The 26,169-nt window shown below is 31.9% G+C and overlaps 1 protein-coding gene across 4 annotated transcripts in view; it reads right to left on the reverse strand.

Moving 5' to 3' along the window:
* Positions 1 to 584: 584 nt before the first annotated feature.
* LOC139528098 (Na(+)/citrate cotransporter-like) overlaps positions 585 to 26,169 on the reverse strand; it is a 78,890-nt gene continuing 53,305 nt past the window's right edge. The window contains exons 2-16 of one of the 4 annotated variants that reach the window (XM_071323925.1): positions 20,793 to 20,942; positions 20,129 to 20,244; positions 19,013 to 19,140; positions 18,156 to 18,182; positions 14,429 to 14,576; positions 13,641 to 13,790; positions 12,142 to 12,270; positions 10,993 to 11,085; positions 9,343 to 9,447; positions 8,732 to 8,853; positions 5,978 to 6,004; positions 3,937 to 4,097; positions 1,882 to 2,043; positions 1,466 to 1,603; positions 751 to 997 (exon numbers count right to left, since the gene is read on the reverse strand). In XM_071323925.1, the coding sequence (XP_071180026.1) occupies positions 797 to 997; positions 1,466 to 1,603; positions 1,882 to 2,043; positions 3,937 to 4,097; positions 5,978 to 6,004; positions 8,732 to 8,853; positions 9,343 to 9,447; positions 10,993 to 11,085; positions 12,142 to 12,270; positions 13,641 to 13,790; positions 14,429 to 14,576; positions 18,156 to 18,182; positions 19,013 to 19,140; positions 20,129 to 20,244; positions 20,793 to 20,942 (1,857 nt within the window). In that variant the 3' untranslated portion in view covers positions 751 to 796. Of the gene's footprint in view, positions 998 to 1,465; positions 1,604 to 1,881; positions 2,044 to 3,936; positions 4,098 to 5,977; positions 6,005 to 8,731; positions 8,854 to 9,342; positions 9,448 to 10,992; positions 11,086 to 12,141; positions 12,271 to 13,640; positions 13,791 to 14,428; positions 14,577 to 18,155; positions 18,183 to 19,012; positions 19,141 to 20,128; positions 20,245 to 20,792; positions 20,943 to 26,169 lie in introns of all 4 variants that reach the window. The other 3 variants (XM_071323926.1, XM_071323927.1, XM_071323928.1) reach the window with 3 other exon arrangements.

Raw genomic sequence — 26,169 nt, forward strand, 5'->3', positions numbered from 1 at the left:
TCAAAATAAACATTACTCATTATCCGCCCAAAATTACATTGGTCATGAAATGTTTTCACAGCTAGCAAACAACAAACCCAAAACACTTCCTATTTTACAAATGAAAACGAATTGCTCTTGGATGACACATTTTTGTATAAATCTAATCTGTTTGTTATATATAAATGAGACTTTTTCTATTTGGTCTATATAATAATGTTACACCAACAACCATAGTCTTATACATTAAATGTTGATATGTTCATTTGTATGTATACATGCACCAATTCACCAGATATCACAGTCATCTCTTCATACAACATATATCACATATATATCAAACATAACATTTTTAACCGGTTACAGTCTTTTTATACCCTATATATATATATATATATATGGTCGGGTGGTTGTCGCTTTGACATATTCTCCATTTCCTTTCTCAATTTTATTGTAACATATATATTATGAACCATCGCATGTATACACTATTAAACAAATATATAGTCTATATGTGCAAGCACCATATGCACGTATATAAAGCTTACGCACATACGTACATGTATACACATCATACACGTGTAAACACCATTACACCGTAACAGTTTCTTTTTATACCATATTACAATTACGATATTAATCATAGCATTTGTTACCGATAAACCGTAAAAGATCATTTTTGTTCCGTATATATTCAAAAACGATATCAACAATATCATGTTTCCGCCAATGAACTATAAAACTAGTTATATACAGCAATCAGTAGCAAGATTTCTATATCACATTCTATATATAAAACACAAGCATACTAATAGTATCATGGTGTAATCGTATAGCCAGCATTAAGTGTATTGTTGACTAATAACAATGTTCCATTCTTTAACAGTGTCCCATTGAAAATTGGTGTGCGTAAAGCTTCAGGAAAAACCGAAAGCCCTAAGAATGGACTTATGTATGCATTGAAGCATAGGTTCATGATTAAAACAGTCACAATATTCACAACAGCACCTCCAAACACCTGAAAATATAAGAAGATACATTAATCAATCAGATTTGGTACACAAAGAAATATTGATACGACCTAAGTTTTTGTTCAGGATAGAGCTAAGCTTTCATGATTGTGTATCCCTGTACTTTTATGCCATAACCTGATATTTTATTAAAACAAACAGCAGTCACCGCTTATCTTTATGATGTTCAGAATTTCAAAACTATAGGAATAATAATCTGTTTTAAAAACAGAAAGACTAAATGAAAATGTTCTGCAAGGTTTCTAATAAATGCATATGTGCTTTAATATCCATGTCAATGTGTTATTTGTGCAAACCATGTGCTTGTCCATATCTGTTGCGTGTATAATCGGGATCAGGGTCCACGATACAGAGAGTGTTGTGCTTTTCAATATCAAGTATAACATTTACTCCCAAACATTAGTTTCAGTAAAGAATGCGTATGTTTTGCTAGCTATCAAATTTCGTATACATACCATATCTTTTATAGTCAAATATCCAGTTGAAAATACTATGGCATTTGGCGGTGTACCAACCGGAAGTAAAAACGCAAAGGAAGCACTCAGAGTTATGGGAATCATAAAAAATAGTGGATGAACTCCTAATTTGATGGCCTGAATAAAAATAGAAATATACATGTAAATATGAAAAAAATATGAAATGATAAAAATACAGTCATAGATTGTAATACCAAGATAAGGTTTAAAATATTATAAAAATAAAATAAAAAAAATATGCCATCTCTTCTTTTTAAACAGTTTAACTGGTCAAGTTTTTCTGCAAGGAGAACATACCTCATATAGGTGAAGTTTATATCTAAAAATTATTATCTTTTACTAGTGAACGGAAAGCATTTCTAAATGATTGTTCTGATCTACACATCATAACTTACTAAGTGGAACACAATTGGAACAAAAATGGTTGTAGTTGCTGCATTACTGGTGATATTAGTGATGGCGGCCACTATAAATGTCAGCATGAGTACACTGACCCATGGAGGTATACCTGCTAAGAACGACAGAGATTCAGCTATGGTATTTGACAACCCTGATGCCTGTGAAAAGAAAAATAATGTATTAATGTTAAAATAGAAAGAGATGAGTATGGGACCCAATACGAAATTCAAAATGTAATACGTGTTTCCAAAAACAAATCTCAACTTAATTTTATTAATTGTACTATATATATTGATGGATTGATTGGTTGATTTGTGTATCTTTCACGTTCTATCTATTATGTGGAGATCGATTTTTTAGTTGAGGAATCCAGAGTGTTTTGAGAGAAGCACTGACATTCGATTGGAAGACAGACTATCCTATAAAACAGAAGATGTGGTATGATTGCCAATGAGACAACTGTCCACAAAAGACCAAAATGACACAGACATTAACAACTATAGGTCACCATACGGCCTTCAACAATGAGCAAAGCCCATACCGCATAGTCAGCTATAAAAGGCCCCGATAAGACAATGTAAAACAATTCAAACGAGAAAACTAAAGGCCTTATTTATATATAATAAAAATGAACGAAAAACAAATATGTAACAAATAAACAAACAACAACCACTGAATTACAGGCTCCTGACTTGGGACAGGCACATACTTAAATAATGTGGCGGGGTTAAACATATTAGCGGGATCCCAACGCTCCCCCTAACCTGGGACAGTGGTACAACAGTACAATAAAAGAACGAGCTATAAAAAATCAGTTGAAAAAGGCTTAACTCATCAGATGTACATCCCTACAACAAAAAGACACTAGGAACAGATCTGAGAGTACTCGCAGTTATCTGACAGCTAGTTCAAAGCCACTAAAAACTAATAAAAAAAAATCCTAGTCAATTAATATTCCATTCGAATGTGACAGGTTCAAACTCACATCTTCATTGTTGTCAGACTAATGATACAGAGGTTCAACTGCTAGGCTACCGAGACTCCCTTTTGCATTGTGCATAGCTCGCTTCTTAATGTCAAAACAACTCGAAAAAAAAAATCTTCTGTACCGGATAGGTTTTGTTTAGTTTATTTAAAACCTGTTGATATATTGTACATTGTCGTTTACTTTCGAATCCTTAGAAGGAATATTTATTTTAATTTTTTTACGGGTGATGTGAGACTGTAAGACCATTTATATGTTGCCCAATTCGAAAATGTATGATATTATGAACCTCAAGTCGTTCTATGTTACAAGTGAGAATTTAAACCGATAACAGACATTATCGAAAGTATTGGACACCATAGTAGACCCATCAACAGGAAGTAACCAAGTTCTCAGAGAGTTTAAAGGTATAAACAAGAACAAACAAAATATGATGATCATTAAGACAAAAGAAATGATACAGATGCAATTGCGGAATTAGTTATATACATAAATTGTGATTGAGCAAAAATCTCAATGACATTAGACACATCTCACAGCAATCAAACCATTCCAGTATTGTTTTTCTTTATCATTATTCATTTACACTATCATTTCGAGTTAATCAGATATATTTTGTTGATGATTCTGTATTTTTGGGAGATAACATCAGCTACAGGTCATAAACTTAACAAATCATATTTACTACCAGAAGAAACTCTAGACAAATAATTGAAAGGTTTTCAACCAAGATCTTTTTTTTTTGTTGTTTTCTTTCATAACCAGGTACTGTCTTTTTGTCTACTACACTTTTATAGAGTCATGTATGAACATTTACAAATATGGTGGTAGTTCCAGCCGATACTTATATTTTGGGATTGCAAGAGGTCAGCATGCTAATGACGTCTTTTGAGATGATCGATATGTTAAACATAGACGAACGATCTAAAATATCGCAAGTGTAATTACATTCTGTGACTAAACCTAAAGTTTTTGTCGCATATTGTTAAATGCTACCACAATCCTTTCTTGCATTGCCGTGTATTTTTGTTTTATATACATTGAATTAACCCATTGGTATACATACCTTACATGCATCGGCTAATGCAAATCCACCTCCCATGAGCAGTATAACACCCCATGCCAGTTTCTCATTGACTACTCTCCAATTCAGTAAAGGTACGTACTCATCCTTTTTAGCTTTATCTAACTGAATTACAACTTCATCGTTACTAATTACTTCGTCATCTGTAATTCATCATTTGAATTGTAAGAAAACCTTATATGACGTAAGGTAAGACGTACTTTACAATGTAGATTTGTGTTATGTTGTTATACAAATACGAAAATAGTAGTAAAATACACAAATAAAAGGTTGTTGTTTTGAACAAAATTATTAATCTTGACATAGCCATTAATATTAACTTTAAACAAAAGTGTTACAACTTCTATGTTTATGATTGTTATGAATATGTCAGGACAGTCAACTTTTTTCCTCCCTTAAAGTGTATTTAAATAATACATATTTCAAACATATCATATTAAGAAATTAAAAGTCGTGACCCACAGCCTTGTGCTAAATATCCAATATAATTCATGTATATATATTCTGAACCAGCCATGCAACATTTGTGGATGATTATCTACCTAAAGACTCAAACATTGTGACTTTTATAAATATGATACTGCAGAAATTAATCTATGTTTCTCTAATGGTTTTTCACTACTTTAAGATTTCCCAGCAAATTGTAAATACAAAATGATATAATAACTAGTTAAACGAGCGTTCTCGACAAATGATTAGTAAAACAAATAATTATGACGTCACCTATTCTTGGTTTCGACTGAGTTTTCTATTGTTATGTCATGGAAAAAACAGCAATCATGTCTGAAAACGTCACACTTGAAGAGCACCACGTTCTGCAAGTCTTTGAATAAGGGATCACTAGAGAAACATATTCCTCCATTTTAACTCGTGAATTACGATATTTCTCCACTCTCAACAATTAAATTTTAATCATTTGAAAAGCTCAACATGCCTCGCGCTTTAAATATTTTAATCTAACTGTTATGATATTTTTATACACGATATAAAAAAATTAAGCTATTGAAAGTCCCTTAACAGACCTCCATAAGCTGAATTTGCTTGCTTTAAACATTTTTAGAGGTACTGAGGTTCTTATTATAACAGACAAATCGTGATTTAGTAAATGAGAATCAAAACTTTAAAAACATGTTTGTTTGCAGAGTGCTTTCTGCGTTGAAACATTAGAAACATGCAAACCAAAATAATTTACCAAACACATAATCTTGATTACAATTGCACCTAGTAAGTAACAGATGATGATCCCAAATTTTAATGAAGAATGCAATGACATCTACCAGGTTTATAAACATTGTCATTGAACAAACATCACACATTTTGATATTGCATCCTTATTATACTTAGCCAAATTTCATATGCTTTAGTGTGGATTCAATTATTTTCTGGAGTACAATTTTCGTGGATTCAGGAAAACTTGTATTTTCGTGGATATTTTAAGTTGTGGTTTTTACAATCTCTCAATTCAAAGCTTATAGAAAATGTGTTATTCCTGAAAATTTGTGGTTCACCTGTGACCACGAAATCCACAAAAATTGGTATCCCACGAATAATAATGAATCCACAGTAGTAGACATTATATTGACGAAAACGACGAATTATTCGAAGTATAATTATACATTTTATACAAAAATAAAGAACACATTATGCAACAAATTAATATGATCATGGTTTGTTCAAACAACGATAACCATCAGTATGTTCTACAGTTCCCCAAGTTAGTAGATGTATAGTTATATGTTATCTTAATATCATTTAGTTTACAGTGCTCTCCCCTTGTATGCATTTTAACAGTCATAATGTTATTAACTTTTTTAATTGGAGAATAAATTATTTTACTATGTAATTTACCATTTGGTGTACACACAGAGAAATAAACTATATTTTTTTGTGATATATATATATTTTATAATCAAGAAAAAGGTAATCACTGGATCCGTTACAGGGAAAGCACTGCAAACAAGTACAATTGCTTTAAGAAAATGACTTTAAATATATAATGCCTTTATGTAACGTGATAAAGTACCTATGGTTCTGCCGCCACAGCTACAACCTAAGAGGTATAATAATATTTTGTGGACACTTGTTATGTAAAACTATCCTAATAATTTCAATAGCCTTCATCTTGGTCGTTGCATGTCCTCTCTCTAACAGAATAGAAGCACTACCACTTGGTCTATTACAAATCTTACAACCCATGTGTGTATTAATCTTAATCAATCTTTTCAATAAAAATTGCCATAAAACGTACCTTTATTCAACAGGTCGGGACCACTACCTTATATGGAAATGCATAAATTAGCATACTTATGTTCTCGCACATGTAATTGTTTATTTACATGTGACGCAATTCATTTTTACCTAGGTTTTTGACCAATCCACTAAATGAGTCACAATGCATGATGGACTACTACGTGTTTACAATCAACCAAGAACACGTGTTATTTACTGAAATACAACAGATTTTTTCGTGCAATGCGGGATTCACAATTTCGCTTAGTTTTTCATTTTGTGTATCCTCATTTATAGTTCGTGATATAAAGTATTACTTCCATGCTCAGATTAACGAAGAGTTGTTTCTATGCGAAGAAAAAAGGGTTTGAATTATCCGATATATAGCCATTAACATGTTTGATGATGGCACAGAGATTTCATGTATTTGTCCACCAGAGGCAACAAAACAACAGCGAAAAAACACAATTACCCATGAGACAAACTTACTGGTGTAAAGTAAGCCGTCGATAACAGCCGGTGCTGATATTCAAGAGTACAGCAATGTTCGTATAGATAATTAAAGGCAAATGTGGGATCCTTGAATTTTGTGTTCGTAATAAAGGCGAAGAAATATTTACATACATGGCAGTGTTAACAAAAGCTATAAGTATTTTTGTTGGTCACATTTCAGTATATGGGACTTCCAAACTGTTCCCTTTTTTCGAAGGTAGTGAAGTCAGCAACTGTAGTTTCAGTTTGTTCGTTTTTTAACGGGCTCGGACATTTGCCAAACTGAATAAAATCATTTCAGCTGATTTCTTAAACCTGCAAAGTAAAACTTTGGTTGGCTTGCTTGCTTTGTTTGTATAGTTGTTTATACAAGCTTTGAACAGAACAGCAGCAGAACGATAAAAAAAACCTCTGAGGTATATTTTGTGATAAAATTAGCAACAAACGGATACTCGATGGATGAAACTATAAAAAAATGTATTGAGCTATATACCGTACCCGCTCAGTGGTGGATCCAGGGGGCGGGGGTTCCGGGGGATGGACCCCCTTTTTTTGGACGATCAGTGCATTTGGATGGGGATATGTAGTTGGAACCCCCTCCCCTTTTGTCCAGGGTTAGGACCCCCTTTTTAAAATGGCTGAACCCGCCCCTGCCGCTTTCATAACACTTCTTTTTAGCATACTGAGTATTATGATGTTCTTACTATTAGTTCAGGTCCTGATTAAAAAAAATACACATTCAGTACAGAAAGAAGTGTTTCAATTAAAATTTCGTGTTTTTCTAGGCAGAAATGATTTTGCAATGACATTATACAGGTTTAAAAGAGCTCAAATGATTTTCTTACTGGACAGTGGTCACTTCATTGGATATTTCACTGTGTCATGTCGTGAAATTAATGCAGGTTCAATTCATAACAATGCACAAAACCGGTTCAACTACTTTTGCAAGGCGAAAAAGAAAGTCAAATCGTGAAGCCAATAAACAATATTTTTTTAATCTGAGCATGCAAATTGAAGATTATGTTATATATTTTACATTAAATATATTTGCAGAATAAAAACTTTGGTAATGAGAGTCCAAGACAATATATTAATTGACTGTTTTCCCACTAATTCCACGTGTTTGAAGTAGTAGTTTACTCGTAGTAGCCCACAATGCATTGTAGTTCATTGAGTCGATTGGTCAGTTTTTCAAGGCTATATTGGCCTTGTGTTTTGGAAATTACTATGCAAAAATATTCTGACGTCAGAAAATCTAGAGTTCTCGACCTGTTCAACAAAACCATGAACCGTATTCTTCCATACCATAACGGATCGCATTAGTCAGTAATAGATATGCAAACGAACTTTTAATAGTATATTATATATTTTAGATAATTTTCTGAAAACATATATCTTCAAAAGGAACAATATTGATCTAGAATATTATTTAACTAAACATTACAAAGAAATCACATCCATATGCTATCACGAATGATTTAGGACTGCATACACGTTTGTATACAGTATAGATTTTCTCTTCAGTTTTATTATGTTAAATCCTGATACAAAATATGTATTTATTTACAACTTAAAAACCTAACAAAACATCTGAGTATTTTCGTATTAAGCATTGTGTATAAGTTTCATAACATTTGGTTGAAGTAGAGAAGAAAAACGAAAAATTCAACCATTTCATCCATAGTAAAGAGCAAAACTCTAGAAGAAGACGAAAGTGACGCCAATCAAACTAAAAGAAAATTCTGTGTTTTGTGATATTAAGCATTTTGTATAAGATTCAAAACATTTGATAGTTAATGGAATTTTATTTCGGGAAGTACGGATTTACGGACAAAGTTACCAATAAATGCCCCGTGCGCTAGGGTGGGAGCATAAAAAATTTGAACAAAAGTAGAAATAAATCAGTTCCTAACGAAACTTTAAATTGAAAATCAGTTGTTGAAACTTTTTTACGCGTAATATTTTCCAGTATAATGAATTTGAATGTGCATTTGTAATGTTTTAATATTTATTGATATTATATCTTTAGTTTATCTTTATACTATCACTGACTTACCTTGTGATTCTGCAGCTTTCGTACAATTCAGCTGTTGTTTTTTCAGGAATCCTGGAGGTTGTGACGGAAGAATAAAAAGTAGTACAGCCATCAGAATAGCAGGAACCGAATCAGAGATATACCTTTAAAAGCAGTATAGTCAATGTTATTCAAGTTTAAACAAGTCTAGAAATAATAGTCTCGTTTAAATCATACTTTTGTAGAGTTTTGTTTTCCATTCGTTTAATGTGTTTGAGCTTTTAATTTTGTCATTTGATAAGGGACTTTCTGTTTTGAAATTTCCTAGAATTTTGGTTTTTTTCTTTATTTCCTTTGTCAAAAATCATAGTGAATCATATGTTTAATTAATCCTTCCTCATAAAAAGTGTCACAAAAAAGTTCTGACTCTATTTTGGTAAAGAAAGAAATAATTGAAATGTACTGTTTTCTATAAAGGTAAAGATAAAGATGTTCAAAAATCTCCGTCATATTTATTCATAACTATTCAAAACGAGGCAATTCTGTCTTTGTTTTTGTTTTTGTTGTATTATGCCTGTTTCTCATCAATGTATTTGCGGTTTTCTTTCTTTCTTTTCTTTCTTTTTTTTTATCATAAAATAAAATTTAATTACTTTTTGGGGAATAATGCTCCCCATCCAGGGACGAACTGCGGGTTTCTTGTTATCCAAAGAACTGCCAAAAGAACAAAATCACCAAGTACCAACTTTTCTGCAAATCTAAAAAAGAAAAATTAATTAGATTAAGGTGACACTAAGCCGACTAAGGTACATGTTTTTTTTTCTGAATAGATTTTCCCTACTGATGGTGGTTTTGTTCCTAAGAATATCAGAAGCACAATGGTTAGGACTTTTGAGCTGACATTTGATAAAATTGAGATATTAATTTTCTGTTAGACATTTGTATTTAATAAATGTTAAAGGAGAAGGTCCGGTAAGACCCCTTTTTGACCCCAAAATATAGCAGTTTTACCAAATTGTTAAAATGTAAACTTTTAGTTATTTATTGGACAGTAGAATGCTTCTGCTACATAAATATGGGCTGTTTTTGACAATACGATGCACATATATCGAGTACTAGCACCACTAAGTCATGCTAAATTACTGAAATCTTCACAATTCTATCATTTTAGTTAAATTTTTGACGGTTTTCGCTTAAAACGAAAGTGGCCGCATTCGTGTTCATCCTTAATATTGGAATGAGAGTTGTATTTTATGATAATACATAACATATATAAAGGTTTAGGATGAACACGGATGCGGCCACTTTCATTTTTGATAAAAAACATCTGAAAAGTGACATTTTGGTAGATTTTTCATTTTGAGCTTGAATCAGATCGTTTTTAATGACTAAATCAGTTAAAATCTTTCACAAAAACTAACTGAATCAAATGAAATAGACACTTAAGTGTTTAAAAAGAGGTCAAAATCTTTCGTCAGATGAACCTGAAATTTGAGGCCAAAATCGGTCCTTACCGGACCTACTCCTTTGTCGAAAACTAAGACTTTCTATCTACATTGACCTAGTCGAGTTTGCTAAAATTTTGCGGATGTTTGTGATCAATAAAAAAGAGAATGAAAATGTTGAGACAACTACCCGACCAAAGTGCAGAAAACAACCGAAGTCTAAAAATGGCTTTCATAACAGCGGGAAAATGCCGCTCCTGGAGGTAGGATTCAGTTGGCCCCTAACCGAATATTAACTAGTTTAATGAAAATGGATAAGTCCGAAATATTGGATCATTTATTTAAACAAAATGCAGATCTTGAAAATCTATTGCATAAACGAGAAGTTTGTTTTACCTTTGAAAAAAGGTTGAATTATTCTAAAAACTACAAAATCAATTGCAACCAATACAAGAAAATAAAGAAAGAAATTAACAATTATAAGTTTTATATCATAGAAATTGATACCTAAAGCTTCTTGTCATATAATAAAGAATTGTACATTTGTGTTTCTCATATACAATCATCGTTAAATTGTTTGTGTGCAGCTATTGTGATAACAGACGAGTAAGTAGAAACCAACATCGTTAAATTGTTTGTGTGCAGCTATTGTGATAACAGACGAGTAAGTAGAAACCAACATCGTTAAATTGTTTGTGTGCAGCTATTGTGATAACAGACGAGTAAGTAGAAACCAACATCGTTAAATTGTTTGTGTGCAGCTATTGTGATAACAGACGAGTAAGTAGAAACCAACATCGTTAAATTGTTTGTGTGCAGCTATTGTGATAACAGACGAGTAAGTAGAAACCAACATACGTCATGCTTCCTAAACTTAGGTACTCCGTGTGCAGAAATTTCTTTACGTTGTCGTATGATCCTTCCTCTCCCCTCGCCACACAGGGAAAACATCTACAACAACAGCGAAATAGTATATTCATTATCATATTATATCTAAAAACAAAGTCAATTCTCGCGATTTGCTTACCCTTCCGGAGCACCTGATATCACCCCTAGTTTTTGGTGGGGTTCGTGTTGTTTATTCTTTAGTTTTCTATGTTGTGTCATGTGTACTATTGTTTTTCTGTTTGTTTTTTATCATTTTTAGCCATGGCGTTGTCAGTTTGTTTTAGATTTATGAGTTTGACTGTCCCTTTGGAATCTTTCGTCCCTCTTTAAGAGAGAGATCATCATCTTATACCGTAACGGAAATATTGTAATATTTCGATTCCTGCCTTCTAAGAACAATAGTTGTCATTTGATTTGCATAGTTGTCATAGAATACCACCTGTTTCTAAGCAATTTGACCATGTGCCATCAGGCCACCGTTGGAGTATTACGAATATCTGCTCAAAATTCAGAAACAAGTGGAGCGAACATCTTTAAATACTTTGATAACTAGTGTGTCTATCGGAGTTGTCGCATTTTTACCATTTAATAATTTTACATGATATCGATCTTAATGTACCAAGCGAAATGTATGAAGAGTCTTATTACAAATGAAAGGTTTAGCTATAATGTAACGATATAACAAAAAATAATTTCAGAGTCTTCTACGTTAGCAGAACTTGCTTTGGAGTGCTTAGAAAATAAACCTAATAATATATGCATATTTTTCTGTAATCCATGAAAGGAGTATACATAGACTTTATAAATCTAAGAAGGTATTTTGAACATATTAATTACACTTGTAGTATTTTATTCATGAAATATTTTGTCATATATCTTTGGTGATTTTTTTCACATTAAAGTACCTTTGTTGCAGTAATTGTTGGAAATCCATGTGATATACATTATTTAATAACCATGGAAAATACCGGTAATTTAAAAGATAAATAACGATGCAATGATAAAAGCTGTAAATATAATTTATTAAACTCATATATCAAATCAAATACGAACACAGCTGTAAGATGTAATAGCGTTGACTATTTCATATAAAAATTAAAATTATATTCATGCACTTACTTTTTGCCATCAAAGTAGAACTGCATCCAGCCCCATAGGAAGATAAAACAGACAATAGATAATGGTAGTCCAATCACCAGCCAATTGGCAAAGGTAATCCCGGAGTCCATGTCATAGATCTTAAATTCACTAAAACATAAAATAAAATGGAATTTTCAAAAAATAGTTACATGATAAAACCTAAGTTATATTCTTGGTACTTTTTTCAACAAATGATTGTCTCAGCTCTAGTAATCCAGTGGTGTGTCAAACTTAGAAATGCTACACAAATGAAGACGAACAAAATTCACAATTGACATAATGGTTATACAAAAATAATATGCGCATTCGAAACTATACATGATTTCTAACTATGTATGATTTGTTTCTTTTTCTGAAAAATTTATAAAAGGAGAATTCTTATTTGTAAGAAATCATGCACAATAATAAAAAGTAAGATACATATCGAAAAAATCAACCCAAGATCGACAACTGACAATTTAGCAATTGCGTTAGTATACTACGTAAACAATTCATGCAAATAGTATGAAAACGCGTATACTTCAGTAACATTGTCATAGATATCATAAATGGGCCAATAACTACAATGTAACATATTCTAAACACATGATTTCCCCGAATGGCAAGAGTGTGTCCCCAGTACACGGATGCCCTATCCTCACCATCATATTCCATTATCAATGGACCGTGAAAATGGGGGAAAATCTCTAATTTGACATTAAAATAAGAAAGATCATATCATAGAGAACATGTGTACAAAGTTTCAATTTGATTGGAATTCAACTTCATCAAAAACTACCTCGACCATAAACTTTAAACTGAAGCGGGGCAGACGGACGAACAGACGAACGAACGAACAGACGAACGAACGAATATACGGACGGACGCATAGACCATAAAAAAATGCCCATAGATTGGGCATAAAAAACGGGTCTGAATTGCTGAAAAGTTTATTGTTATGTGTTTCTTAACATATAAGTTTGTCTATTTCTCTTGGTCATGCATTTTTCATTCGTTTTTCTTCTGGACTTTCTTGACAAAGTATTGTAGCTTAAAATTCAATATTGACCAAGAAGTTCCTATTGGTAAAGATGCGGTAATTTTATTGAATGTTAGATAGATGATTTCATGAGTTGAGAGACTTTTATTGAATATTTGGTCATATATCAACACATATAGGTTACACTTGTCGTGGCTTCAGTCACGTCCTCTTTTTCCCGAATGTTTGACGTTGTCCAATGCAAAATATCACCGAATTCTTACACTTTCAATGAGTAAATTAACTTCCACATGTGTAAACATGACAACTGCCAGAGCACATGAGTTCACTTCCTGATTTTGGTTTCGTTCATGCTGTTTTTGTCCCCGTTATTTGTAATCTTTTTTATTTCTTCTTGTACTCATTGTGTTGTTTATTTTAGTAGAAATAATTTTCCATCGCCTTTTCCCTATCCCCTTATATTGCGACATTTGTAAGTTCAAAGTACACAGTTACTTACTCTTCAGCTATTCCTTTAAATACAATATTTGGTGGAGTCCCTGTTAACGTTGCCACACCACCAATATTAGCAGAAAATGCAACACACAGGGAAAATGTTTTAGCTAATTGAATAAACTCTTTGTCTTCGGACCTGATTGGTCCATTTTCTCTAAAAGTTAAATAAAAAATATAATTAATCACAACTTAATATCACAATCTAACGTTCATTATCAACTTGGGCTGCGTTCTCACGGCCAATGTGAAATTTTTATTTGTATCTATATCTATATATGTAATTGAAAGGTTTTTTTACTGACATTTATATTTTAGTGAACCGATTCTAGTTTGAAGTCCTCCATCTGTGTCAGTAAATAGGAAACGATCTAGATATGAAACAGGCCTTCCAGTGTTGGGGGTATCTTTAATCTCACTGGGGTATACATAAGACACAAAAACTTACTGGAGATAATTGAGTAATGGTTCGTCATCAATATATCTAAGAGTGAAATTACAGAACTTTGCATGATGTTTTTTTTCTTTCTATTTGTCTTTAAGAAAGTTTTGTTTGAATTCTGCTTAAACCTAATATGAGTACAAACATAAGTCGTCCATTAGGGATGCATGATTAAAACCAATGTGATTACCGACTGCCTGTTCAAATATATATCCACTAATTAATATAAACCTTATACATCTAAAATTTTGAGATTATCATCCTCGGTCTTTTTGTAAACTAAGATTTTTCCATCCCTATTCTTTATCTTGACCTGAGTTTCAATTGAAACATGTATAGATATGTCAACATACTCCTCTATTTCTATTGGTTCCTTCTTCATTAGTTTTTGCATTTCCATCGTATTTGTATCACCATTTGCACCTTTATCCTGAATGGCATCATCTTCATTTTTCCCATTAGTAAAAGATGTTTCTACCATATTTTTTTCAGCACTCAATCCTTTTAAAACAAAAGCGAAACAATTAGAATAGTATTTATAGCATTTGATTTATTTATTGTACTTTTTAAATATCTAATATTCATACACATGTTGTTTTGTTTACTTTATGGTTCCATGTATGATCATCATGGTTCATCTTATAACTGGGGAATATATCAAATTTACATAAAAAAATATAACTTTTTACGACACTTCACAGTAAGAGTGGCACAGATTAAGCCCAAAAGGGAAAAAAGTATTGTCTGTATTAACAGAATTGTATCCTTATAAAGACAATTGATAACTAGAGGCTCTTAAGAGCCTGTGTCGCTGACCTTGGTCTATGTGCATTTTAAACAAAGGACACAGATGGATTCATGACAAAATTGTGTTTTGGTGATGGTGATGTGTTTGTAGATCTTACTTTACTGAACATTCTTGCTTCTTACAATTATCTCATTATCTCAATTTATAATGAACTTGTCCAATTAGTTAAAGAGGAAAATATTTTGTTAAAATTTACAAAAATTTACAAAATTTACAAAATTATTAAAAATTGACTATATAGGACAATTACTCCTTAAGGGGTCAACTGACCTTTTTCGATCATGTTGACTTATTTGTGGATCTTACTTTGCTGAACATTATTGCTGTTTACAGTTTATCTCTATCTATAATAATATTCAAGATAATACCCCAAAACAGCAAAATTTCCTTACAAATTTCCAATTCAGGGGCAGCAACCCAACAACCAGATGTCGGTTCATCTGACAATTTCAGGGCAGATATATCTTGACTTGCAAAACAACCCCGTGTCTGAATTGCTCTTAATGCTTTGGTTTCAAGGTTATAAGCCAAAATCTACATTTTACCCCTATGTTCTATTTTTAGCCATGGCAGTCATCGTGGTTTGTTGGCAAGGTCACTGAACACATTTTTAAAACTAAATACCTCAATAATGATTATGGCTAAGTATGGTTAAATTTGGACCAGTAAGTTGCGAGGAGAAGATTTTTGTAAAAGATAAGAAAAAATTGCGAAAAATTGGTTAAATATGATTATAAAGGGCAATAACTCCTTATGGGGTCAACTGACCATTTTAGCCAAATAAAAACTTATTTGTAGATCTTACTTTGCTGAAAATTATTGCTGTTTACAGTTTATCTCTAACTATAATAATATTCAAGATAATAGCCAAAAAACAGTATAATTTCCTAAAAATTGCCAATTCAGGGGCAACAACCCAACAACCGGATGTCCGATTCATCTGAAAATTTCAGGGCAGATAGATCTTTACCTAATAAGCAATTTTACTCCAGTCAGATTTGCTCTAAATGATTTGGTTTCAAAGTTATAAGCCAAAATCTACATTTTACCACTATGTTCTATTTTCAGCCATTGTGGCCATCTAGGTTGGTTGGCCAGGTCACGCCACACATTTTTTAAACTAGATACCCCAATGAGGATTGTGGCCAAGTTTGGTTTAATTTGGCTTAGTAGTTTCAGAGGAGAAGATTTTTGTAAAAGCTAACGACGGACGACGAGGACGACGGACGACGACGACGACGGACAACGGATGCAAAGTGTTGAGAAAAGCTCACTTGGCCCTTCGGGCCAGGTGAACTAATAACGTACTTCATGGAAACATATACTAACATCTAGCAAAATGATAATTATAATTAACCAAAAAAGATGGTGCTAGTGGATTATAAATGTTTTACTGATAATAAATAATAGACACATTAATGTTCAGTATACATGTATACCTGATGGGACTAATGTGAACATTCATTGTTTTTTGTTGTAGAACCAAGTCTTATAGTAACATAATAATGTCATGCATTTTAATAACTCATACACAAGCAATTTAGTTATTGAATATCTTCAGAATCTCTTTCCAAGATCAGTTCAAACGAACCAAACGAATTCGAACACATAGGAGTACGCTTTTTAAAGACATGTTTTGCTTACAGACGTTTTTCATATGATTTTGGAAAGTCATGCTACATGTATGTACTAGTATTAGCTCTATTAATTAAGACAAATTAAATTAGAAATTTACAGTAGAAAGTTGTAGATGTCCAAAAATTCAGAGAGACAGAGCTAGACGAATATATAAACAGTGTGACTTTGAAGATAATTGGAGATGAATTTTAGTATTTTATGTCCTGTACAAGTATGGTGTAGAAGGCAAATGCATTTTGATGGAAATTATATTGCTTATCCAAATACAGTCAGTATCATCCGCGCGAACAGTTTTAGATAGCAACACCATATTTGTGTGATTGCTAACTTACCTTCCAATGCGCGAAAGATTTTGAAATTATGAACATTATAATCCACGAAAACATTCACGTTTACAATACGTAATACAATATTGAATACACAACCACACTATGACCATGCTTACTCTTCTACAGATAGTATACTTGTATAATTACATCTATAATACTAAAATAACGAGGTCCAATTTGTCAGCCGTCATGGGGGTAAAAACGAAAAATCAAAGAAATTACCTTTATATATAGCTTATATTGGACAATGGTGTTGATTAAAAAAAAAAACCACTCCAGGCCCTTTTGTTTTCCACATAATTAATTTTGCCATTAATTAACAAGTTCAGAGTCGAATCCGATACCGATACCAATAGTATATTTACCTGTTACCTATTGCCTTATCTGTACATTCCGCATCTGACCGGCGCACCACTGAATTGTGTATTTAGGATTTTGCTATACACACGGGTCATAATCACAGGGTTGACACTACTTAATTCAATCATTGTCACATTATTCCCTATCGTAGTATTTTAATCAGTATGACTTTAAAAGATGACAATATGAATACTAAAAATCTCGACTTAAAAAAAAGGCATATAGGTACAGTTTTCAATTTGTTAGCCAGCATTACGTATAACAGTGAATCTAAGAATTCAACTTTATTTATAACTAATATAGGACAATGCTTTGATTAAAACATACTCCATTCCAGGCCCTTTTATTTCCCAAATAAATAATATTACCAATAATTGATAAGTTCCAGGTAGACGGGTTCAAAGAGAAAGATTTTGAAAGCAGAGAAAACTGTTCATTTTATAATCGGCATGACTTTATCAGATAAAATACCAATACTACAATAAGGCTTACACACAGTTATATACTTGAATTCAATCACGGACCTGCGATATCACGGGTGTGTTCTAGTACATTATTGTATTAAATGACTTGTTAACACTGAATAATTGGTAAGTAACAGACTTACAAAACACTTGCTTGTCTGATTTTCCGATTATATTATGTAAGTGCAATGAGTCAGTTAGAGCAAGCAAACGATCACATATGTATGTTAACATATGTTTTGTTTCATTCATGCTACTATTGGCATATCACATTCTAGAATATATGAAAAAGAAAACATTAACTGAGTGCCTAAAAGTGATATAAAAATTGATCGAGTTTAAGCATTCTGCTCAAAATACAGAATATAAAGGTACTCTGGCAATCCACATGATAAATTGGTACCAGAAGCTGTCCAATCTATTTTCAATTTGTAAACGCTGCATACAAATAGAGTTCATGCATTTAACTGCCTAGACTTACTGAAAGAGTTTTTTTTCGTATTTGGCCCTGTATGAAATGATACTAAATACATTATACAAATACTACAAGATTGAGGCCTCTCAGAGAGCTTTGAATATTTGATAACCATACTCGTTAATCGAAAAATAGATGAACATGTTTAATTCAATAACTACTGGACTACATATATTATATCAAGTCACTTTTAGAATCTACGCACGTTTTTAACGGTGTTCTTCTTGCTATATTTTGAATTACTATGTTGTGTTTTGTATACTATTGATGGTCTTTTTAGTCTTTTTGATTTGTAATGGAGACAGTGTGTTTTCAATTTATGTGTTAAAATATACTTTTTACATATCTCGCTATACTTTTGAAAAACGTAGAGTAACCGAGTAATGAACCTGTAAAAACGGTATATATGTGAAAAAGTTTTACGACATGTACAATGATGGCAAATCTTGTATGATTAAGCTAATCAGTGTTAATGTAATCTATGATAGCCTCATCAGAACATGATTCTGCATTAAACGTTATGTATATAACTTATTGATATTAATATTTTTGTTGTAAGACTTTTCTAACTTCTACCTGCTTAGGAGTATCAGGATAATTTATGAAATAAGATCTTGGGCTTGGTCAATCAGTCAGTCCTGAAGGACACACACTCTTATGAGGCATCAACATTATTATATCAGATCAATAATAAATTATGCGTGGTTTTTTTTTTAGGAACAAAGAGTTCAGGTGTTTCTTCCATATTCTTATTTATATTTTACTATATCTCAAATGTATTGGTTGAGATTTAATGTAAAATATTTTCAATTGTTTAAATGTAATTTAAATAATATTAAAATATGTGACAATAGCCAAATTACCAATTTCTCTTGCTTCTTTGATCTGTTTCAATATCGCATTTAATATTGGCACCATCATAGCTGTTGTAGCAGTGTTACTCATCCACATAGATAGAAACCAGCATGGAAACATTATTCCCAACATCAACCTATGTTTAAACAGTATTAGATATATATAAAAACAGTAAATCTTCAGTTTTTAATTTCCATCTAAAGGGAATGCACACAAAACTCTTTACTTAAAAGTAAAATAACAAAAATACCGAAATCCAAGGCGTGTCATATACAATAAAATGGATGGTATCATGATGCTTGTGCAATATAAAGCGTTCTAAATAACATTACTTCGCCGCCGGATTAAAAGCATTTGTTGCAGGAATGACAGAAACAAGTGACTTCTAATATAAAGCATGTGCTACCTGATGAGCTACAGAAGATAATTCATTTCACAGGTGAAATGTTCATATTTGATTTCATTGTCAACTCATTTTTCGGTAATCAACATTACAAATTTGTGAAAAATTCATATGCTCTTTTTTGGGGTGATGAAATGCAAAAAAATATTAATGAAGGTTTGTCAGTGCCATTGTTCACATACCCAAATCCATCTTTCTACCAATTATGCATGTTATATTAATCTGCTTGTATGTATTATCACGTTAATAAATTATATGGTATATAATGTATATTTGAATATTCGTAAGCAGTTTAAACAATTGTTCGATATCATTTGACGTAATGGATATGCACTTAATCACCTTGCTTATCAAAAAGCTAAGAATAAATTGCGCTGAATATATACAGCTTAAATGTAAAAACATTTTGAAACCTGCCCTTGCACACAACTTTTGTATTTTGTTTTATGTTATTTGAAAAGGAAGTATAACATAATGTATTTCTTTTTTTAATTTATATTCAATAAAGTTTACATACATGTATCAGTACACTTCCTGGTGTTTTAATTTTTTTTGGGGTTTTAAAAACAATTATGTTTGTCTTCTAACAACAATAGTTCCATGTTAGACATAATCTGATAAATTAGAATGTTTAAAACTTTTTACTAGGTAGTTTAGAGCACTGCCATATGTTTCATTACCAGTTTTGAGGAATGTTATATGATACAACATCGGTACCTACCATCTAGGCTGGGGGCCAACAAGTGTTAATGCTCGTAGTGCTATACGTCGATGTAAATCCCATCTCTCTACAGCCACAGCGACCACTAAACTCCCCAAAAATAACATCAAGGTATCCTGCATAGTAAAATAAATGCATTAAAGAACCTGAAAGTCTTAATAATATTAAACATTGCAAACAGATAACATACAGTTATATAAATATTTATTATGTTTTGTAGTTTTAATTGCTTTTTTGATAAACGATATCTGGTATCGATTGATCAGGCATCTGAAACAAGCACAGATTCACTTTAAAGCAACAACAAAAACCGGTTCTTACAAGGTTCTTACATAATATTCAATAAATATTTCCATTTACCTTGTACAGATATGATTTCTCTTTCATATTAGTCTATAGTGATTGTTTTGAAGTATTTGTATAGGGTTAAATGTTTTAGCGAAGTTATTTTATACGTTTTGCTAAAAAAATTGTTTTATCTCAAATTTATAATTAATCAATTGATGTGTATAGTTCGTTTCTTGGTATTTACTTGAAATAAAAAAAAAAAAAAACACACACAAAAAAACAGTAAAAAGATTTCATCTCCTAATAAATCATGGATGTTTTAAATCAAAACACATTCTTGCTATAAAAACTATATCTTGTGCTATTTAAAATTTACCTTGAAATAGCTTTGACAAATTTTCTGTACCGGCATAACTCCAAGCATAGGAAACAAGACCACTGGCAGTAACGAGGTAACAGCCAGTGGCATTACTTCTAACACCCAGTATGTTCCAATCACAAGTACCCCGTATGCACATCTTGCTGGCTGAAAATAAAAACACAACTTGAATAGGACTAAGAATCAGAAGATAATAAACAAAATATTAACTTTAAAATAGACCTTTGCAATGGCCCATGCAGGCAAGGTACCTGTAAAGAAATATATATTATACATCGCGATTTAGTAGATTCATGGTATACCGCCATCTTGGATTGTACAATCCCAGTACACATTCGGTCTAGTTATTTGCCAAACTCTGCAAATTTGGAGACAGATTTGCAATTTAATGGTAAGACTGTTTATTTTGATTAAGAAAATTGGTGATTTATTGTATTATTCAAAATATTCAAACAAATATCATTTGGGGGGGGGGGGGGGGGGGGGGGGGGGGGGGTTTAGGATCATTTTTTCAAATGAGCAATTTAAGGAGAGATAACTCTTTCAGTAAAAATTTATACTGGACTAATAGAGATTTTTTTTATTTTCACTTGTAGCAAGCAAGTTCGGTGACATCAATTTTTTTGTTTTGTTTTCTTTAACAAGAGTGCACACGCTGAAATGTCTCGCCTTCTATACTATCATTGATATTATGTTGATATTATGTTGATATTATACTATTACAACTGTCACATAAACTTAACATTAACCAAGATAACTAAACAAAGACCAATGAACCTTGAAAAAGAGGTCCAGGTCAGATGAACCATGCCAGGCAGACAGGTACAGCTAACAATGCTTCTATACAACACATATAGTTGACACATTACTTATAGTTTAAGAAAAAGAGACCAAAACACAAAAACTTAACACTGTGCAATGAACCGTGAAAATGAGGTCACGGTTAAATAAAACCTGCTCGACTGACATAAAGATCATGAAATATTTCCATACACCAAATATAGTTGACCTATGGCATATAGCATTAGATAAAAAGACCAAAACTCAAAAACTTAACTTTGACCACTGAACCATGAAATGAGGTCAAGGTCACATGACATCTGCCCGCTAGACATGTACACTTAACAATCATTCCATACAAAAAATATAGTAGACCTATTGGATATGGTATGAGAAAAACAGACCAAAACACAAAAATTTAACTATAACCACTGAACCATGAAAATGAGGTCAAGGTCAGATGACACCTGCCAGTTGGACATGTACACCTTACAGTCCTTCCATACACCGAATATACTGGCCCAATTGCTTATAGTATCTGAGATATGGACTTGACCACCAAAACTTAACCTTGTTCACTGATCCATGAAATGAGGTCGAGGTCAAGTGAAAACTGTCTGACAGACACGAGGACCTTGCAAGGTACGCACATATCAAATATAGTTATCCTATTACTTATAATAAGAGAGTATTCAACATTACAAAAAATTTGAACTTTTTTTTCAAGTGGTCAATGAACCATGAAAATGAGGTCAAGGACATTGGACATGTGACTGACGGAAACTTCGTAACATGAAGCATCTATATACAAAGTATGAAGCATCCAGGTCTCCCACCTTCTAAAATATAAAGCTTTTAAGAAGTGAGCTAACGCCGCCGCCGGATCACTATCCCTATGTCGAGCTTTCTGCAACAAAAGTTGCAGGCTCGACAATAAAAACGTTTACTCACAATTTATTTCTAAATTCTATCTAATAGAATTTTTTTATGCACACAAATGTGTTTTTTCATGAACAATCTAACCAAATTTAGGCAATTTTCAACGACTCATAGCTTGAAAAATAGCATGGGGACCCATACTTTTTATTATATTTTTGAAAAAAAACTTATTAAAATCTTCCTTTAGGCGAATTATATGAAAATTCTGTCTCAAAAAGTATATACTTATGATCTACCTTAATGTCATATTTCTTAATTTTGGGAAACAAAAAAAAAAACCAAAATAAGAAAAAAGCAAACGAGAGTAAGAGTGAGAGGGGTGTGAGAGCTCGCCTACGAATACAATTTTGAGCGAACTGAACTATAAGTCAACTCTGAAGAGTTATCGTATAGGAAAACGATAACGTTAACAAAAGCAAACGTTTTGTATAGCTAATGAAACAATAAACATTTAAAAGCAAAACTATGGACCCTTTAATTGAAAAAGATAAAGTGATTGTAGAAATACTATTATATAGTTTTGTCACTGTGCATACATGGCAAAGGCATAATTCTATATAAGAAAATGCATGTACCAAGTCTGGACTATGACATTTGTTATCCATTCGTTTGATGTGTTTGAGCTTTTGATTTTGCCATTTGATTAGGGACTTTCCTTTTTGAATTTTCCTCGGAGTTCAGAATTTTGTGATTTTACTTTTTCCTTAAATACTCTTAATTCACCTCAGCGTCTTTATTAAGACAACTTAAAACAAATATGTTTCTATGCATGACTGAGGAATCCTGGATTCGTAAAGCTGAAAATCATCGTAGTTATATGGCTTTTTAATTTTTTAGATGCGATACTTTTTTTTTAAATTGCATTCCGGATATCTATGATGATTTTAAATCCTTATATCTTTTGTTTCTTTTTAATAAAATTAAATCTTCAATCTACAACTGACATCTTTTGCAGTTTTTGTGAAAAACAAAATATTTCATGCCTTCAGCAAATTTCATTTGACATAATATTGAGTTTTTGACTTTCGATATCTAGTGATCAAAATATTTGTCTAATAATCCCTTTCTTTCCAAGAACATAAATGTTTTTTTTCAAAAATCAAGATTGTTATCTCTTGGAACAAATACTTATACTTGTGCTTGCAAACAGGTTCACTGTTGACAGACATATTAAAACCGAATACGTTTTTATAACAATATTCCTAATTGCATTTTGAAATTAAATGTCTGTTTAGCTATAAGGTTGTAAAGCTTCATTTTTTTTATATCAACTTTTATATGTCATTGAATTCCTGATTTATGTATTGATGTTAATATAAAGACCAATGCAGTTTTAATGCATTCATGTTATGCAAACATTGGTCTAATTTTATCTTTGTTTACGCGCTCGAACTAAAAATGATTACAATGTAAAATTATATACTGTTCTTTCACCATGTTTTTCTTTGGATCAAACTAATTGATTTATACCACTAAATAATATGTAAAAGAAGTAATGATCTCATCTGCTTCATTAAACAACTTTAGAACAAAACTATTCTTTTGGTTATATAATTTTTACGAAGTTTACATATGGTATAAAATATATGCATTTCATTTTTGTTCAGACGTAAGATAATACATCAAATGTAATAAAGAATAAATGATTAAAAACTGTAAGATTTTAAGTTTAAACGCCTTTTGGATTTGATTTATTCTGTATATAAAAGGTATATTTTAGTCTGCAACCAAAAACAATGCACGAATTTTTAATCGAGGGATGTGTCTCGCTCATGTTTTGCCCTTATCAAATGTACGGGTTTGACTATACGTTTGGTCATATTTACAGGTATTCAAAGTTTGTAATACGTTTTAAAATTTTCAAATATTTGGGTGGGTAAAATTGATCACAAAAGAGCTTTAAATAACAATATTCGCATCTGATGCAGTAAAATTTCATTTTTTTTTTAATTTCACCAATTATTTAAGCACTTTTGAAAAACGCGAAAGGATAAGTTCGCTTGTTTTTTTTTCAAATTATTAAGTCTGAAAAATACAAAGGAGACAGTAACGGTCACAAGAGAATATAAATCTCCTTTATCAATTTTCGAAACATGGTTTAATGTGTTATGATTTAATTATCTATATTATACAGAAATCTAGAAATCTCAGCAAAAAAACCTTGTCAAATCGATACAAAAAAAAAAACAAGCTAAAAGTGTAGCAGAAATTTAAACAGTTTTCATTGATGCTAAATGCGAAATGTCAAGTTAGAATTATTTGATTAATAGTATATTGGTAATGGTATAGAGCTGAGTAAACATATAAGTCTATGGCAATATTTTAGAGTACAATGCAATGAAAAGTTATGTAAGACGGTCAAATACAGTTTATCATTGTTTCGTAATACAGAATCATCTTCAAATAATTACGCCACCCAAAGAAATGGTGGAGATAACCATTGGGTATAAGTTTGATACCATATGGTTGAGGCAAACTAAATTTAGAGAACAGAAAGGAAAATCATTCAGCTTTTTTTTCAATGATAAAGGAGCACAACTAATGAACGGTAAGAGTGGCACCTCCCAAAGTCTAACTTGATATGGTTTTTATGGTAATAAGCTTTGTGTATAAGATTCATAACATTTGGTCAAGGAACACTACAGTTAGAGAACCGTATTTCGAGACGTACATGAACGTACAGACGCATTGACGTCCTGACAGACAAAAGCTAAACATAAACTTTAACTCCGCTGTGGCGGGGGTACTAAATTCGCATGGTGGACTTCAACTATTTAAAAAAAAACATTTGACGTCATTTAAAAGAAATTTAGATTTTTAGTTTATCTAATCTTAAGAAAAGACAGGTTGCGTTTGATTGTCTTATTTTGGATTTCACTATAATATAAAATAACATCCTTGCTCCAAATTGAAAATAGAACCATGTAAAAAACAGCAATTATTATTAGATGTTGTAACTACGTAATACAATACTCTGACACAACTACCTGCGATGATACGTAAGCTGTACATTGTCTTGGAAGAAAAGGGATGTAATTGTCGATTCAATTATGAAAGGGAATTCCTCGAGTAACGATAATATTGTTACGAGAAAAGTCAGTATGCAACTATAACCATCTGATTATCATCAAATTCTAAATGTCAAATTTAGGATGGTGAACAATAAACAAATAATGTTTGTATAATGTTAGAGCAGTTTCGTGAAAAGTCTTGAATAAATTTAAGGGAAATTATATTATCAAATTAAATCAAAATCATCTAAGCTTTATTGCACTTTGGCAACATATATCTTACATTTGTCTTACTAAATTGTCCAATCAACGATGTTATTCCTATGGTGAGTTCTTTCACAGGGTATTGTCATTATATTCCAAAAATCAATAAAGTTTTAGAAATAAGCTGACTGCGGAATGATATCTCAATGAAATGCCTGTTCCATGTAAGAAGCCTGTAATTCAGTGGTTGTTTTTGGTTCATGACTTTCATATATCGTCTTCGTGAATGTTTTTTTTATAAATCAGGCCATGAGTTTTCTATATTGAATTGATTCAAATGTTTCATGTTGGAGCCTTTTAAATCCGACTATACTGTATTGGGCTGTCACATTGTTGAATGTCGTTCGTTTTGCTATATTTGCTTACATCCACCTCATTTC

The sequence above is a fragment of the Mytilus edulis genome, chromosome 6 (assembly GCF_963676685.1).
Source record: "Mytilus edulis chromosome 6, xbMytEdul2.2, whole genome shotgun sequence".
Taxonomy (NCBI): Eukaryota; Metazoa; Mollusca; class Bivalvia; order Mytilida; family Mytilidae; genus Mytilus; species Mytilus edulis.